The 16,767-nt window shown below is 43.8% G+C and overlaps 1 protein-coding gene across 2 annotated transcripts; it reads left to right on the top strand.

The window, feature by feature from the left end:
* Positions 1–68: 68 nt before the first annotated feature.
* POFUT1 (protein O-fucosyltransferase 1) lies at positions 69–15,680 on the top strand. 2 transcript variants are annotated; one of them, XM_072631619.1, is made up of 7 exons: positions 69–245; positions 1,365–1,486; positions 2,182–2,364; positions 3,363–3,475; positions 7,652–7,844; positions 8,787–9,029; positions 13,798–15,680. In XM_072631619.1, exons 1-7 carry the CDS (start codon positions 131–133, stop codon positions 13,984–13,986), a joined length of 1,158 nt encoding a protein of 385 aa, XP_072487720.1. In that variant the 5' UTR covers positions 69–130; the 3' UTR covers positions 13,987–15,680. The 2 variants fall into 2 exon arrangements, with proteins under 2 accessions (XP_072487720.1, XP_072487721.1); XM_072631620.1 differs by lacking the exon at positions 69–245 and adding an exon at positions 441–929.
* The last annotated feature ends 1,087 nt before the right edge of the window (positions 15,681–16,767 follow it).

Genomic DNA, 16,767 nt, shown 5'->3' with positions numbered 1-16,767 from the left:
GGAGGAGCGGGGGCGGTGCCGCGGGATCTCTATGGTCGCGTCGAACGGATAGAAGGGCGCGGGCGGGGCGGCGCGCGAAGCCTGGTGGGAGCGCGACGGGCGGGCCGGTAGCCTACAGCCGTGGACAGACATGGTACCCGCGGCGTGGGCTCTCCTCTTGCCCCTGCTCGGGCTCCTGCTGCCCGCGCCGGCCCTGGCCCATGCTTGGGATCCCGCCGGCTATCTGCTCTACTGTCCCTGCATGGGTAAGGCCTCCTGGGCCGGGCGCCCCCTGCTGGGCTCCTCCCGGCGGTCCTGCGATACGGCGCATGAGTCCCGGGATGTAGAGGCTGGCCCGGATCAATCCATTCTCGAGGGGTGGGCTGGGGGGGAAGGGTGGGGAGGGAGGTGAGCCTCTCTGTGGTCTCGGACCTGTCCACTGTGGCCCCGCTACGTCAGATCCGGGCTGAGTCTACCCAGGGACTGGACGAGTCCTTTGTGGTCTCCGGAGGAGTCTGCCCTGTGGCCCCTGGACCAGTCCACTCTGGTCCGGGGTGGTGGGGACCCACCTGTTCCAGCCCAGTTCGTCCTTTTCAGCTCCCCGGGGGAGCCTGATCGGTGTTCCCGCATACCCTCCCTCTGTTGTTCCCCCCGCCCCGATCACCCGGTAGCCCTCTGTGGGTTCTCTAGGGAGTGGTCCTCCAAAGACCCTGCCCCAACTCTGCAGATGTTGAAGCCGTGTTGTCTCACCTGCTCCTTTGCACCAGCTGGGAATGACTTCTCTGCTGCGGATCCCCAGTCCTCTCCTCCCTAGAAAATAGACCAGGGATCTTTCTTCTCCAGAGAAACGGCCAGGAAACAGACCGCCAGAATCTTTAAATTGTGTGGAACTTTAACCCCTGCCCCTCCATTTTGCAGATGGAGAACCCAGAGAAGAGGTCACCCAATGGGTCAGTAGCAGACCTCTAACTAGAACTCTAGGTTTCCAAAGCTTAGAACATGTAGCCATGAAGTAGCTATAATTTTCTTAATTAAGCATTTTCTCGTCTTCTCACCTTCTTCCCCCCTAGAGATAAGAACTCATGCCAACTGAAAATCAATCCCGGTGGAAAGAGAACTGGATTTAAGGTCAAAAGATCTGAATTCAAATCCTGGCTTTATTACTTATTACTGTGTCTTTGAACAAGGCCCACTTCTCTGGGCCTCATTTTCACCATTTGTAAATTAAGGGAGTCAGAAATACTGTCTTAAGGTTCCTTTGGGTTCTTACAATTTTTTGGCTCACTTCTATTCCACAAACATTAAATACTTATTCTGTGCATTCCTGAACTGTTTCAGTTGGTGCCTTATGGCTCTCTCTCAACCTGACTTGTTCATGTTTCCAGGGCGGTTTGGGAACCAGGCAGATCACTTCTTGGGCTCCTTGGCATTTGCAAAGTTACTGAACCGGACCTTGGCTGTCCCTCCATGGATTGAATACCGGCATCACAAGCCTCCATACACCAATGTGAGTCCTAGGTTCTGCCTTAGCCTTAACCCTGCCTTTCAAGATTTTGAGGGAATTTACAGACTCCATACTAGGTCTGTGGGATGCTCTCAATAAACTGTGGCTTTTCACCTGACTAACTGGATCCACCCTGGGAATTGCACGCATATGTTCTTCTTTCCCCAGTATCTTGTTCTGTCTTCAGGAACTATGATTTTATCTGTTTTCCCTATAGCATGAATGGGTTGCACTGAACCATTCTTATTCTCATCTTGGCTTATTTGTGAAAGGACATTAGAAGTTTAGACTGTGATTATGAGCCAAGGCAGAGCTTAGCCAGCTTACATTAAATTCAAACTCATGGACCCTGACTCATTAGCACTGTATTTTTAATGAATTAACCTAGACATAGGCTAGCAATGCCTAAAGACAAAAACACAGCAATGGCTGGTTTTCATTTTCCTCTAAGAGATGCCATCTACTCAAGAACAAAAGTGAGCAGGAAATGGTTCCTTAATCACAATAATCAAAGCAACCCCTAAATCACTCCTCTCCTCTCTCTTAATTTTCTCCCCTTATTTTCCCTCTCCACAATTCTTCCCTTTTCTTTCTCTCTTCTCTTTTCTCTCTTGCATCTTCTCTCTTTCCTCCCTTCTGTTTATTTGTCCCACTTGTCTTTCCTACAATCTTTCTGTCCCTCTCTTCCATTCTTGTAGCTGCATGTGTCCTATGAGACATACTTCAAGTTAGAGCCACTCAAGGAATATCATCGGGTCATCAGCTTGGAAAATTTTATGGAAAAGTTGGCTCCAATCCACTGGCCCCCTGAGAATCGAGTGGCTTACTGCTTTGATGTTGCAGCCCAGCGGAGTGCTGACAAGAAGACCTGCCCCATGAAGGTGGGTACTTGAATACTTGGCCTTCACTCCCTTTGTCCACACCTATTATACTTTCTACTTATGCATTTCTTTTGTGTGCTCTTTCCTGCTTCTTTTCCTCAGGCCAAATGTAGCTAGAAGGAATATTCCTTCTGCTGGGTTCCCCTGTGGTTCCTTAAAAATATCATCCAGCATACAGCAATATGCCATATGAAACGTGGTGGGAAGAGTACCAGACAAGTGGCTAGAAAATCTAGATCCCAGGCTAACTTCTACCACTAATTCACTGCATGACTTTAGATGTCACCTCCTCTCTCTGGTCCTACTTCTGTAAAATGAAGGAGTTGGATTAAATGGTCCATAAGTGCCCCTTCCAGTTCCAACATTTTGTGATTGTGTTGACTACAAATTACTGTAATGCTTAGGAGTCATTCAAGTCCAAGGCTCAAATCCATCCTAATTCCTTACAGTAGGTACTTGATAAAATGTTTGTTTAGGCAGATCAGTTTGTATTGTCTTTTGGAAATTGTGACTCTATAGGGGTGAGCAGTATTTGATACCCTTCAGAGCTTTAATGATAAATTTAGACTTTATACACTTCCCATTCCAGTCAAACTGATCCACAGTCTCCATGCACAGTGTTTCCAGTCCTACTCTCATGCCTTTGCTAAGATTCCTCCCTCCCTATGTCTTGAATGCATTCCTTGAAAGCACAGATGAGGTGCCACCTCCGACATGAAGTCTTTCTTGATCACCCTCCCCACCCCAGGCCCCAATTGTTAAAACAGTGGCTTCCTTTTGAAATTATTTTGTATGACTTCATGTGTGCTTTGTATCCACTTATCTTTGTTCAGGCTATTCAGGCATTCATTGTCACCTGGAATTAGATCTCTTGTCGTCTCCACATACAACCCACCCCTAGTCTGTTCCTTTTGTCTTTTCAAGGCCCTGCTTCATTTGTCTACTTAGTGTTTAGCTCCTGCTCATCCAAGCAATTGATTGAATATGTTGTTTTCCAGGAAGGGAGCCCCTTTGGTCCATTCTGGGATCAGTTCAATGTCAATTTCAATAGATCGGAACTTTTTGGTGGCATTGCCTTCAGCTCTTCCTACAAGGACCATTGGATCCAAAGGTACTCAGAGTGGGGGTGGGAGTAGAGATGGCTTGGGCCAATCACGTGTTAAAGATGAAGGACAGTAGCTGACCAGAGCCCAGTTCTGCCTCACAATTCCATCCTTATAACACCCAGTTACTTGGCATCGAAGGAATAGCCAGTACATGTGTTGAACCTGTAAGGCCTAGAGAGTGAGGCATAACCCACAGCAAAGGGCCAGTGTCCAGAGAGTATTTGCTGTCTGATCTGTTCCCATTTCACAGTCTCACACCACGGGACGTTGACCTGCTGTGGGGTTGAGCAATAGTTTATCCCCTGATAAAGACTATCATAAAACGAACATTTCATGATCACGTGAACCTGAGTTTCCTAGTCAAGGCGTGAGAATCACTTGCCAGTTAACCTTCCTCTTCAGAAGTTAAAATTGGAAGGTGCTTGTATATGAGAAAAAAATTTCAGCCTCGGCAAAGAAAATGATGTCATCCTGATAATCATCAGATACAGTGTAATTAATAAGTGCCCTCAGACATATAGCACTGTTTAGAAAAAAGTAGGTTAAGTAGACAGACATATTTATCAAATGCTTGTTTACTATATGTTAGACGCTAGGTGCTAGGAGAAATATAGAAGAGCAGAGAACTTTGTGGTCCCAGATTTCAAGAACTTTCCATTTGAGTTAGGGAAAGAAAACTTAAGTAATCCAAAGTGGACAGAGCTAAATGCCTCATATTGGTAAAGATAATAAATGTTGCAGGAGGCAGACAAAGGAAGGATCAAGAGGCCTAGAATGGTCTTCATGGAGAAAATAAGTCTGGTCCTGGGCTGTGAAGGATAGGAAAGATTGGGAGAGGCAGAAAGAAGGGGTGTCATGTGGGGCAGATAGAGCATAGTTCTTAAACCACTAAACTCTTTTCTTAAACTAATGCCCTTGATTCAGCCAGAACAGTGTTTCTGACAAAATACAAGGCAGCTTGTATTGAACCTCCTACTTTTTATTGGTGTTAAATGAGGAGATATCCCACTAGAATTCCTTGCTGCTTTATTACAGTAGGAAGGTGTGGTGAGAGGCTTGGGTTCCCAAAGGCTTCACCAGTGAAGCGGAAAAGACTGTGTGTCTGTGGTCTGAGACCAGCCATGCTAGGCTTTATTGTGACAGAACCAGACTCTTCCACAGCACCTTATGAACATTACCTGTTGGGGATCAAAGGGGTAGACATGGACAGCGTTGGGAGTGTCCATGTCAGGGAAATTGTGGCTCCTCTAAGGACGGAAGTAGAGACTGGGTTTGTTTCTTTTGTAATAGATGGAAGAGAACTTGTAATAATCACTCACATTGATGCAGAGCTGTAAGGTTTACAAAGTGTCTTCCTCACAACGCTGTGAGTTAGGTTGTGCAAGTATCAGTATTCTCATTTGCAAGGTGAACAAACTCAGGCAAAGAGAGTTTCTGTCTGGCTCATAGTCACACAACTGGTAAACACTGGAGCCAGGATACAAATGCTGTATCATACCATACAAATCATTCTTCAAAAGTACCACAGACTGAACTCTTCTTTAGAAATAGACTTCCTGGGCAGGCCCATGGCTCCCCACCACCACCACCAAAAAAAAAGTCTGTCTTAACTATATTTGTACTTCATTTCTGACCCAAACTGAATATCTGCACATCATTGCTATCTTTTCTTCTGGACTCAACTCCAAATGACTCTTGGGCATTTACCAAAAGCTAGAGTGTGTACTCTGCCCCCCTCTCCAAATGGGAAATTTGTTTCCATTGAGGAGATTCTAAAGAAGCCTGCCACAGCTCCTAAAGGCTTTTTCAAAGTGAGCACTGATACATCATGAGCCCTTGTTAGAATAATGTGACCTCCCAGGGGTTTGTTTGGAGAGAAACAGCTCATTTGGGTATGCAAGTTCTGTTGTGTGTGTGTGTTTGCTTTTAACTAGCCTCATTACTCCACAGTGACTCCTTGGATTTACATAGTCAAAAATTTTTTTGTTGTGATTTGATGCCTTCAGCCACATGCCCCCATGGAAGAGTCTCTGTGTGTGTGTGTTTGTCCATTGCCGAAGAAGACCATGCCATCAGAGAAATAATGACTTGACTTGCACTTGACTTTGTTTTGAGTGAGGGAGGGCTATGCAGGTCACCAGCCTCACTTCTCCTCCAGAGCCATCTGAATCCAGTGACCAGATATTCATCAGAATGACTGGAGATGACCCAGGATGAGGCAATTGGGGTTAAGTGATTTGCCCAACGTCACACAGCTAGTGAGTGTCAAGTGTCTGAGGTGAGATTTGAACTCAGGTCCTCCTGACTCCTACACCGGTGCTCTCTTCACTGCACCACCTAGCTACCCAGAAGAGTCAGTGATGTGTGTATACATACGTATTTAGATGTATATACATGTGTGTATCTATATGTGTGTGTGTAGAAAAATAGACAGAGGGATAGATAGATAGATGGATGGATACATAGATGGATGAATGGATGGATGCCTTTTCAGAACAAAGAATGGACTCTTGGGAGAGGAGACATTCTGAGGTTCTGTGGTGGGCATGAAATTTGATAAAGAGGTCAGCAAATACATTTGTAGGGGTAAAGTTGGAGGAGTCTGTAATGATGCATCATGGTATCTGAAAGGTTGCAGATTACAGAACTATAGGAGTTAGGAGACCTGGGTTTGAGTTCTAGCTCAGCCTGTTATTAGGTGTGGAACTGTGGGCAAGTTATTTCACCTTTCCAGGCTTTAAAAGTACTATAGAAATGTAAGTTATGGCTCTACTTCCTCCTCCTTCTCCTCCCCCTTCTCTTCCTCCTCTCTTTCTCTAAGCATCAGATTCCTCATCTACAAAATATGGATGATTATATTTGTGTTACCTTCCTCATAGGATTGTTTCAAGGAAAGAATTTGATAAACAGCAAAACACTATTTAAACGTGAGTCATTGTTATTGTTCAAAATAACAGCGTAGCTGTTAAGAGAGCGATACTGCAGGGATTAGAGGGGAGGAGGGAGACTGCCATTTGTGGTAGCCTGTGATAAAAGGTTCCAGAAACACTCATAAAATGGCTATAATGGAGTTAAGTCACAAGGTGACCAGAAGGTAACTGGGACAACTAAAGAAAGGTCATGGATCTCATGGTCATTATTCAGGCTTGCTTCCCAAAAAGGAACTTGTCATGCATATGAGAAAAATAAAACAACTTGATCCATCTATTCTAGATGACTTATTCCTGAACACCAAGAGAACTATATTGACATTTCTTACAAGACAGTGGGCCCCTCATTCACATGGCTCGATCCAGCTAGTGAGTGTCATATTCCAAATTTGATAAGAACATGGAATTTCTAAAATTTAGTATCTTAAATGAAGGGGCTTGAACTAAAAGATTTCCAAGATCTCTCCCATCTCTGACACGACATTTTAAAAATCTCTCCAGCTACGAAATTCTGATTTCTGTGGTTTTAGAAATGTCAAAGTCAAGCTTCCTTTAGAGGTGTCTGAGATGAATGGAATTGGTAATTTTGTACCTGGTCCTGGGTAACATCCCTACTGCTTCTGGTGCCTCCAAATGAGTGTAATTCAACAGAACAAAACAATAGCTCTTTCTTCATTTTGAAAAGAAGCCAATCTGGTCTTTTTAAGAATATATATTTTTAGTCCTTCTAAGTTAAAGGTGATCTTAAGCTGAAGAAGAGTCATAGACTTATTCTACACAGCCAAATTCAGTGAGTCCCTGAGCAAAATCCATTTCTTCTCTAAAGGCAGCCACTTGTCCATACAGCTGAAGTATGTTCATTATTTGCTGAGTACAAGGCCCAAAGCTCTGGCAGGCGCCACACCCAGGAGTGAATCACAGCACCACAGATTGGGAGCCAACATGACATTCACAAGGTTAGAAGACTCCACTGTAAATTTTTAATTATAAAACAAGCAGACAGAATTGTAAATTCCAAGCCACAGACAATAATGCTTTGAGCTCTGCACCTAGCACTCTTATCAGTTCGTTGGGATTACAAAATCTCTTGTGCTTGCTGCATGTGGTGCCACTTTTCAACTGGTCCGAGGTCATGGCGCAACTTCATCCATTTCCTGTGGGGGTATGTTGTAGACTCATGTCTTTTCCATCCATCTCTCTCCCCTGAAGTGGCTGGGTCTGTGATTCAGCCTGCCCTGTTCTCCCTCCTAGGTTTCCCCCAGATAAACACCCAGTGCTTGCCCTGCCTGGAGCTCCAGCCCAGTTTCCAGTGTTGGAAGAACACAGGGCCCTGCAGAAGTACATGGTGTGGTCAGATGAGATGACAAAGAAGGGAGAGGCCCAGATCCAGTCTCATCTCATCAGGCCTTACATTGGGGTTCATCTCCGAATTGGCTCTGACTGGGTAACTTTTCTTCTTATCTTGTGAATCTTTCAGTGCCCTGAGCACTGCCAGGTGTGTGCAATTGCAGGACTGTCACATGTGTGTTTGGTGTTGATGGCTTGCTGGCATTCTCCTGCTAGACTCCCTTTCAACAAAAACCTCCAGGATACTACTCAGTTGTGATTGAACAGTCACCATTTTTTCCCCTGTTTTACAGATGGATAGACTGAGAGGTCTGTCAGATCAGTCAACAGGCCAGTGATGGAGGGAAAAATAGAATATGGGAGTCTTGATCCTCCATCCCTTGTGCTAGCTTGTGGACTCTTGTGAAAGACAAGCTCTTAGAGACTGGGGTAGGATACTTTTTTACTATTTTAAGGAACCACGATATTACCCATATGGATGCTCTCAGTACCATATTAATGCAGATTATAACTCCTCTTTGCTAAATTAAGCAGTTGAATGAGTGGCTGGGGTTAAGCTTCTTTGAACTTAAAGGGGCTGTTCCACAGCTGATGGATACATGGTTCTGGTGCTAAGTCTTTCCAGCTTGGCAGGACCTGCCAGAGCTGGTGCCCCACTGCTCTCCTTACTATGGAGAATCCAGGAGTATCTGCGTCACAGAGACTTGTGTATAGAGGCTGGTGTAGAGGAGGCAGTGAGGGATAAGCAGAGATGAGGCCAAGTGCCCCTGAGGGCACAAAAAACTGACCAGATCTATTCAGAAATTTCACAGAGAAGAGTTCAAGAAGCCCACAGGAAGATGTATTGTTATTTTTTATTGTGTTGTTAGTTGTTTCCCTGTCAGAATGTAAATTTTTGAGTTTGAATTTTGTATTTTCTTTGGAAGTTGGTTTTGGGGTTTTTTGTGTAGAAAAAGGGGCCATCAGAAGGAAAGTGATATCTCTTTAACCCTTTCTTTTCCTCTTACTTCCTGTTCCTCCTCATGTCTTGCCCCTTTAGAAAAATGCCTGTAACATGCTGAAGGATGGCACAGCCAGCTCCCACTTCATGGCTTCACCTCAGTGCGTGGGCTACAACCGTAATACTGCCGCACCTCTCACCATGGTCATGTGCCTGCCAGACCTGAAGGAGATCAAACGTGCCCTGAGGCTCTGGGTGAAGACAGTAAAAGCCCAGTCCATCTACATTGCCACAGACTCAGAGAGCTATGTGTCTGAAATTCAGCAGCTGTTCAAAGGGACGGTAGGTTCTCGGGGAGACAAGGGGATGCAGTGTTAGAAAACGACTAGAGGCTAAGCTGGGATTACTCTTTGCCTGCTGGTCCGGGGCCAGATATGGAAGGTGTGAGGGAGGGAGACACTGACAAACAAGACAAAGGCTGGACCAGCTCCTTGGGGATTGGCACCGTACTACACAAGTAGCAGGTCTGCTTGTCTCTGCTTCTATTTCTAGCTTTTCTTAGCCCTTCATCCCTTTGTTTGTCCTCTCCACCTGCTTACCAGGACCAGACGGGGCTCTGATTCATGAGCATTAATCCTCCCCCTTCCTCTGACCACCAAGAGGGCTTGTTTATAGCTCTTTCCTGGATTCTCTCATTGTAATGTTCTAATGGTTTCCATATGTGTAAATCCTGTCTTTTCTCACAAGTCAGAGGCTGTATCTTCTTATACAAGAAAGAGATGGAGAAGCAGTATCATAGAGTGGAAAAAATATTGCAGTCAGGAGTTCAAATGTGGTTCAGTCAGTCAACAAACATTTATGAAGTACCTCCTTTTTGCCACTGTGTTTAAGTGCTGATTAAGAGTTTCTGGCTTTAACATTCTCTGCCTTAGTGTTAGACAAGTCACTTAATATCTCAGAGCCTCACTTTCCTTCAGAGACACACAGAGACAGTAATCGCTGCACCATCCAGTCTTTTAGGGTAGCACTGAGCAAAGTGCTTGATTAGCTTTCACATGCTCTGTAAATGGGAGTGATCTGGTGGTGGTGGTGATAATGACTGGCCTTCTTTCTCTTTTCCCAGACCCAAGCTATCAGTGCCACCTCAAAGAAGGCAGTGGCTTTAGAAGTCCCATATTCTGCCTCTTCTCCTATCCCCTCTTATCAGTGGATATGTTGCAGATGTGGTGGGTTTGCCACATTTTTAGAGCATGTGGGACTTTTTTTTTTTTTTGGAGACAACATGGGATAGTGGAAAGAGCACAAGATTGTAGTCATAAGTTGTTGTTCAGTTGTTTCAGTCATGTTCAAGTTTTCATGACCCCGTTTAGGGTTTCTTGGCAGAGATACTGGAGTGGTTTGCCATTTCCTTCATTACGTGATCAGCTAGTATCTGAGGCCGGATTTGAAATCATGTCTTCCTTACTCCAGGTACAGCTCTTTATCCTGGAGTGGAAAAGGGGTTGTATGAGGGACTGAGAGAGGGTAGCAATAGAGAAAGATACAGATGCAAGCTGAACTAGCAAGTTCATGGGTGTGTTATACTGGAAAAGGGTGAAAACTTGTTTGTGCCAAATACGAGATGGAATTTGATTCATTGTATTCATCCTTCTGGCTCTGTAAATTTTCACTTATGACCTCATGCCCTAGGAAAGAAAATACCATTGAATCTGAGTCTCACTGAAGCCTGCAATTCAAGGCCCTCCACACTCCGGTGCTCTCTTTATTTTTTGTATTTATTCTTTTATTCTGAACTTAAACACCAAAAAAAAAAAAAAAAGTATTTCAACACATTCTAGGAGAACAAGAAAAAAAGGTATTCCATGGGAAGTTGTGAATCACTGCTTCATACCCTTGGCCTTTTTAAAGAGTACATAATAAATTCTACAAGTGACTTTCTGAATTTCTTCCTGTTGTCTTCTGGGCATTTTTTTAAATGACCGTCTCTTTTTTTGTGTTTTTTTGTGTGTGTTTTTTTTTTGTTTTGACATCATGATTGGTAATCTCCTCTTCCTCTTCCCCATTAACCACGAGTAAGAAAGAGGGAAAAAAACCCTTAGAGCAAATAAGCCATGGTCATGTCCAAACATGTGTGTCTCTGGACCTTGTATTACTTATGCACCTCTGTCAGGAGGTAGGGGACATGTTTCATGAAAGGTCCTCTAGAAACATGGTTGGTCAGTGCTTTAATGAGAATTCTTGAGTTTTTTAAAGCTGAGTCTCTCTACACTGTTGCTGCCCATATTTGAATTGTTCTCCTGGTTCTGCTCTCACAATTTAGGATTCTCTGACATGGTCTTTTTCATCACTTCTTAAAATGCAGTGATAGTCCGCATTCACATTTCCCAGTTGTCTAAGAAGCAAGCTAAGGCACCTCTTAGATTCTAGTTCTTTTCTCTCCCTTCCCCCCTTTTAATCCTTCCTTCAGGATTAGGAAATTTGTTTTGCTTGCGCCTATTCCCTCCTCAGTATGATCTTCTCTCTTAACTCCTCTCTGCCCTCCCCCACTTCTTACTTGTTTCCTTGTTTAGTCTAATGTATTTCTACACCAAACTGGTGTGTGTTTTCATGCCAGTTCTTACCTTTCCACCTTTATCTCATGTTACTCCCTTTTACAATCTGTGCCTTGCCTAACTGCTCTTTTTTCTGCCTTCCAAATGTACCTTGCTCTCTCTGGCTTTCCCTCACCTTTTCTTGTGCCTGGAATGTTCTTCTCCCTCTTAACCTGTTGGATACCTACTCATCCTTTCAAGCCATAAGGTCTTCTCTGATCCCCTCCTTCCTCACCTCCCCAAGGAAAAATTGCCTTTCTCCCTTTCCACTTTACCTGGTACTTAGCTTGTGCCTTTTTCATGCTCTTACCTTAGTAGTTTAAGAAATTATTTATCTCCATAGAAGATCTACTGAATTTGTTGGGATATGTTTTTCTGGTTCTTGTGATATCTTGCAGGTACCAGTGAAACACTCGTCCCCTCTTCTCCCACTCTCACTAAATGACTAACCTGATTCTTTTTTCTGCTCATACATGGCCTCATTGATGTCTCTCAGTCTCTCAGGCTCAAAACCCAGGAGTCATTCTGGATTCCTCACTATCTCTCCCCTCTGCATCCAAGCTGTTGCTAAGACCTGTCAGTTTTTGCAACATCTATCAAATATGCTCCTTTCTTTCCTTGGACACTAGTACCACCTGGTACAGACCCTCATCACCTCACATCTAGATTATTGCAATAGCCAGAGGTGGGTTGACCTGCCTCAAGTCTCTTCCTAATCTTGACCATCCTCCATTCAGCTACTAAAGGTGATTTTCCTAAAACACTGATCTGACCATGTCGTCCCCCTATTCAGTATACTCTAATGGCTTTCTGTTGCTTCCAAGATCAAATGTAAAATTTGATATAATATATGTAATATAATATAAATCAAAAGGCATTCAAAGCCCTCTGTAACCTAGCCCCCTCCTCCCTTCCCAGTCTTCTTACTCCTTACTCCCCAACAGATGCTTTTCACCCCAATGACACTGGCCTTCTGGATGTTCCATGAACAAGACACTTCAATCTCAAGCCAGGCATTCTCTCTGGCTGTCCAGAGTGCTTATGCCTGGAAGACTTCCTTTAATTCTCAGTTTAAATCTCATCTTTTACGGAAAGCCTTTCCCTGTCACCTTTTTATTCTGGTGTTTTCCTTCTTTTAATTGTTTCCTGTTTATCTTGTATATAGTTTGTTTTGTATATATTTGTTTGCATGTTATCTCTCCAATTGGATTATGAGTTCCTTGAGGGTAGGAACTATGGTTTGCCTCCTTTTGTATCCCTTGTGCTTAGCCTGGGACCCACCAATCTGTCAATCAATAATCCTTTGTTCTACCTGCCAGGCACTGTGCTAAGTGCTAGGAGTATAAAAAGATGCAAAAGATAGTCCCTCCCCTCAAAGAGCTCACAGTCTAAGAGATAACATGCAAACAAATATATTCAAAACGAACTACACAATGCATAAATAGGAAACTTTAAATTAAAAGAGGGGAAAAACACTAGAATGAAGAGGTGTTAGGGGAGGCTTTCTGTAGAAAGGTAGGATTTTAGTTAGGACTTAAAGGAAGCCAGAGAGGTCAGTAGTCAGAGCAGAGGAGAGAAGAACATTACAAGGATAAGGAATAGCCAGAGAGAATACTGGGACTTGAGACTGAAGTGTCTTGTTCATGGAACAGCCAGAAGGCCAGTTGCCCTGGATTAAGGAATGCCTGTTGGGGAGGAGTAAGGTGTAAGGAGACTGGGAAGGCATGAGGGGCTAGGTTATAGAGGGCTTTAATTATCCTTTGAGTCAAAGTTTATATTTGATCCTGGAGGCAATAGGAAGCCACTGGAGTTAACTGAGTAGGGGTATGATCAGACCTGCCTTTTACAAAATCATGTAAGTAGCTGAATGGAGAATGGACTGGAGTGGGAGGAGACTTGAGGCAGGCAGACTCCCCAACAGACTGTCACAGTAGTCTAGGCATGAGGTAATAAGGCTTATACCAGAGTCGTGGCAGTGTCACAGAAAGGAAGGGGATGTATTCCAGAGTTTGCAAAGGTGAAATCAGCAGGCCTTGGCAACAGTTTGAATATTGGGGGGGGGGGGGGGGGAAGATGGTGAGAAGTTGAGGATGGCATCTAGGTAGCACATAGTAGTTGTTTAATAAAGTGGTCGTTTATTAATCGATTGATCTTTTACAAAGTTCCCCAGATACAAGTCATTATTGATTACACAGTGCCTGTTTATACCTACCATAAGGTTTACTGTTGCTCTTTGAGGCTCCTGCAGTTGTGATTCCTTGAAAGTGGTGACATTCTGTTTTTCAGAGCCAGAATAACAGTGCACTTATCATGTGTTCTGCGTGGCACTTTTTCACTTTTTGTGTGTTATCTCCCTCCCAAGAGGTAAGAGACAATATCTTAGCTAAACTTAGTATTTCTGTCATCACTAGGCACTACTCTACTCTGTATGGTAGACACTTTGTTAGTGTTAATTAAACTGTTGAAATGAATTGGCCCCAAGTCCCTCAGATTAACCTGCTTTTCCTCTTTTCCTGCAGGTGAAGGTGGTGACCCTGCAGCCTGAAGTGGCCCAGATTGACCTATATATCCTTGGCCAGGCAGACCACTTCATTGGCAACTGTGTCTCTTCCTTTACTGCCTTTGTGAAACGGGAACGGGACTTATGGGGCCAGTCCTCCTCCTTTTTTGGCATGGACCGTCCCCCTCAGCTCCGGGATGAGTTCTAATCTTCCATCCTCTCCCCAAGCAATCAAGGCCACGGATCCAGTGGTGGTGTTGTCATCTGGCCAGACAGTGAGGTCAAGTTACTGGCCTGCTTCATCCAAATGCTGGAGGGGTAGGAGGGTGGCTGTGTCCAATGTCTGGACTTAATCCACCTGAATTCCAGGATATAGGCTGCCTTCTCATCTTACCTGCTAGAGACCAGAAAGCAGAATACCTCAAATTGCAGGGCCTTCCTCTAAGAAGAGAGCTGCCTTTGTGATCTATTTCTGGGTAATTCTTGAGCTGATCCTTAGTACTGGGCAGTGGAATACCCTGTTTCTTCCTTATTTCCCCATGCTCCTCTGTCTTCATCCTGCTGTTTCTTCAAGGAGCCTCTGTTCAATTGGCATTCCTTCATTATAGTACAGTGGCCCTCCTGGTTCTCTAAGCATCAACTGGCAACAAAATGTGGTGGAGAGGGCTTGGCACTTGGAAGCACTGGCTTTTTCACTTACAAGATGTGTGACCTCCTTTATCCCATCTGTAAAATAAGAGTGTTGGCCTAGGTAACTTCTAAGGTCCCTACCCACTCTAACTCTATAATCCTCTGAGCAGCAGATCTCCTGGATTATAGCTTTTCTAGTTTTAATACATGACCAGCCTAGATTTTCCTCCCCACATAACTATTTTTATAACAGTGGAAGGCATTTATATGGAAACCTAAAGTGGCCTTAACGGTGCAGACAAATGAGAAAATGGGACAGATATTTTGGCTGAGGGTTGGCACCCTATACCATGCTTGCCAAAGATGATCCTTTGGTTGTTTGTATACTGCCCCTGCCTTTCTGCATTATTATGGTCACCTCTCGTTTTGTGGTTCTCCTCTTTCTGAGAGCCCATGTGCACTGACATCCCAGAAGGACTATTTTGGATAAGCTGATCTCTAGCATAACCTCTCAGTATTAAGAGTTTGCTTACAATCACTTTTACTCCCTCTGGGCTCCAGAGTGCTGACCAAAAGTTTGTGCTCACTTTCTGCCTTCCTTCCTTTGCATGGTGGAATCTGAGACTCTGGTGATGGGGTTTGACAACCAAGATGCAAGTGGCCCAGTTACTGGATGGAACTTCCAGATCTTTCCTCTCAGTCTTAAATGACCCTTGACATCCTCTGTCACTCTAGCTTCCATCCATCCCTTTTGTAGGACCTGGGAGATTTTCTTCCAAAGCTCTATCTAAATCTGGAGGAAGCATATTCTTATGACTGAGGCATTATACAATCATTCTGCCCACTGCCCAAGGGAGGAAACTTTAGCTAGATGACTTGTAAAATTCTCAGATTTCAACACCAAGAGATTCGCTGTCTACCTCCTCTATTTCTCCTTGGTGGAGGCAGTTTAGGCAGGGAAGTAGGAGACCTCACAGAGGAATCCCAGGCTTGCCACTCATCACTTTGGTTTTAACATTGACATTCATCTTCTGAGGAGGAGCTTCATTCCCCTTGTAGGGTGGAAGTGATTTGTTGTAGAAGTTACAATGTGATCAGGGGACTTACCTCAGGATGCCAGGATGAAGGGAAGGCAGGAAGGGAAGATGAGTTTATGCTGCTCAGATTCCATTAAGTTACAAAGGAGCCTTAGGAAACCCTTCTAAACAAGGAAAATCCCCTGAAAAGGAATTTTGTAATTTTTTTTTTTTTGTAATAAAATACAGCCATACATTTTTGAGTCTTGAGTAAATTATCCAGATGACTGTCTCTCACTCCTGTATTCCTATCCCCAGTCAGCCAAGCATATTAACAAGCTGGTAAATAGACGTAGCAACCTCCTCATGTCCAAACATCTTCTCTGTCCAAACGTGGTGACCCAGAATAAGGTCAGAAGAACAACCTGCTCCATTCCTAAAGCTTGTGTAGTTCAATGAGTCATTGTATAGCTCACATTTCTGCAGGACTTTTACAATTTACAAAGCTCTTTCCTCATAATACCCCTGCAAAGGAGGCAAGACAAGGCTTATCATCTTCATTTTACAAAGAGGCACAATTAAACTCAGAAAGATAAAATTACTTGTTCAAGGTCACATTGTTAGCAGAGACTCAAATCCAGATATTTGATCTCCAAATCCAGTATGCTCTAATTCATCAATGGATGAATATTCTGGTTCTCAGTTTCTTCATCTAAGAATAGGTCAACTAATACTGCCCTTTCTATGTTTGTAAAGATAAAATGAGATAAATACACTGTGACTAAAGTAAGGAGGCTAAATTTAAAACGAAATTACAAGTAGAGGAGGGGAGCAGGTAGTCTGCAACATATGACCAACAGTGACTTAAGAAATGAAAAAAGATCACAGAAGATATCAAGGACTTGCATATGCCTGGAAAAGGCAATGGCCTGATTGTGTAGTAGGAATGGGGATAAGAAGTCTTACACAGATATCCATGAAATATTCAAAGACCTCTAGCTCTTTGGTCTTTTAGGGAAGTTTTATGAAAGAATGAAATGGGCTTGGAGACTAGGGCTTTGATTTTGTTGATTTAAGAAACTCTCAGATGAGGACATTCCTACCAATGTTGGTTACCACCCTCCCTGTGAAGGTCAGTCAACAAGCATTCACTTAGTATACATTAGGCCCTATGCAAAAAATAAATAAATAAATAACCCCCTACTTTTGAGGAGCTCACATTCTATTGGGAGAGACATAAATCACGGGTACATACAAGATACATGCAGAATAAATGGAAAGGGGCAGGCATTAGTGCCTGGGGAGAACTGGGAAAGACTTCCTAAAGAAGGTGATGTTTAACC

This window comes from Notamacropus eugenii, chromosome 1, assembly GCF_028372415.1.
Source record: "Notamacropus eugenii isolate mMacEug1 chromosome 1, mMacEug1.pri_v2, whole genome shotgun sequence".
NCBI classification, from domain to species: Eukaryota; Metazoa; Chordata; class Mammalia; order Diprotodontia; family Macropodidae; genus Notamacropus; species Notamacropus eugenii.
The sequence above is the reverse complement of the archived record's forward strand: the minus strand, read 5'-3'. Positions and strand labels throughout refer to the sequence as shown.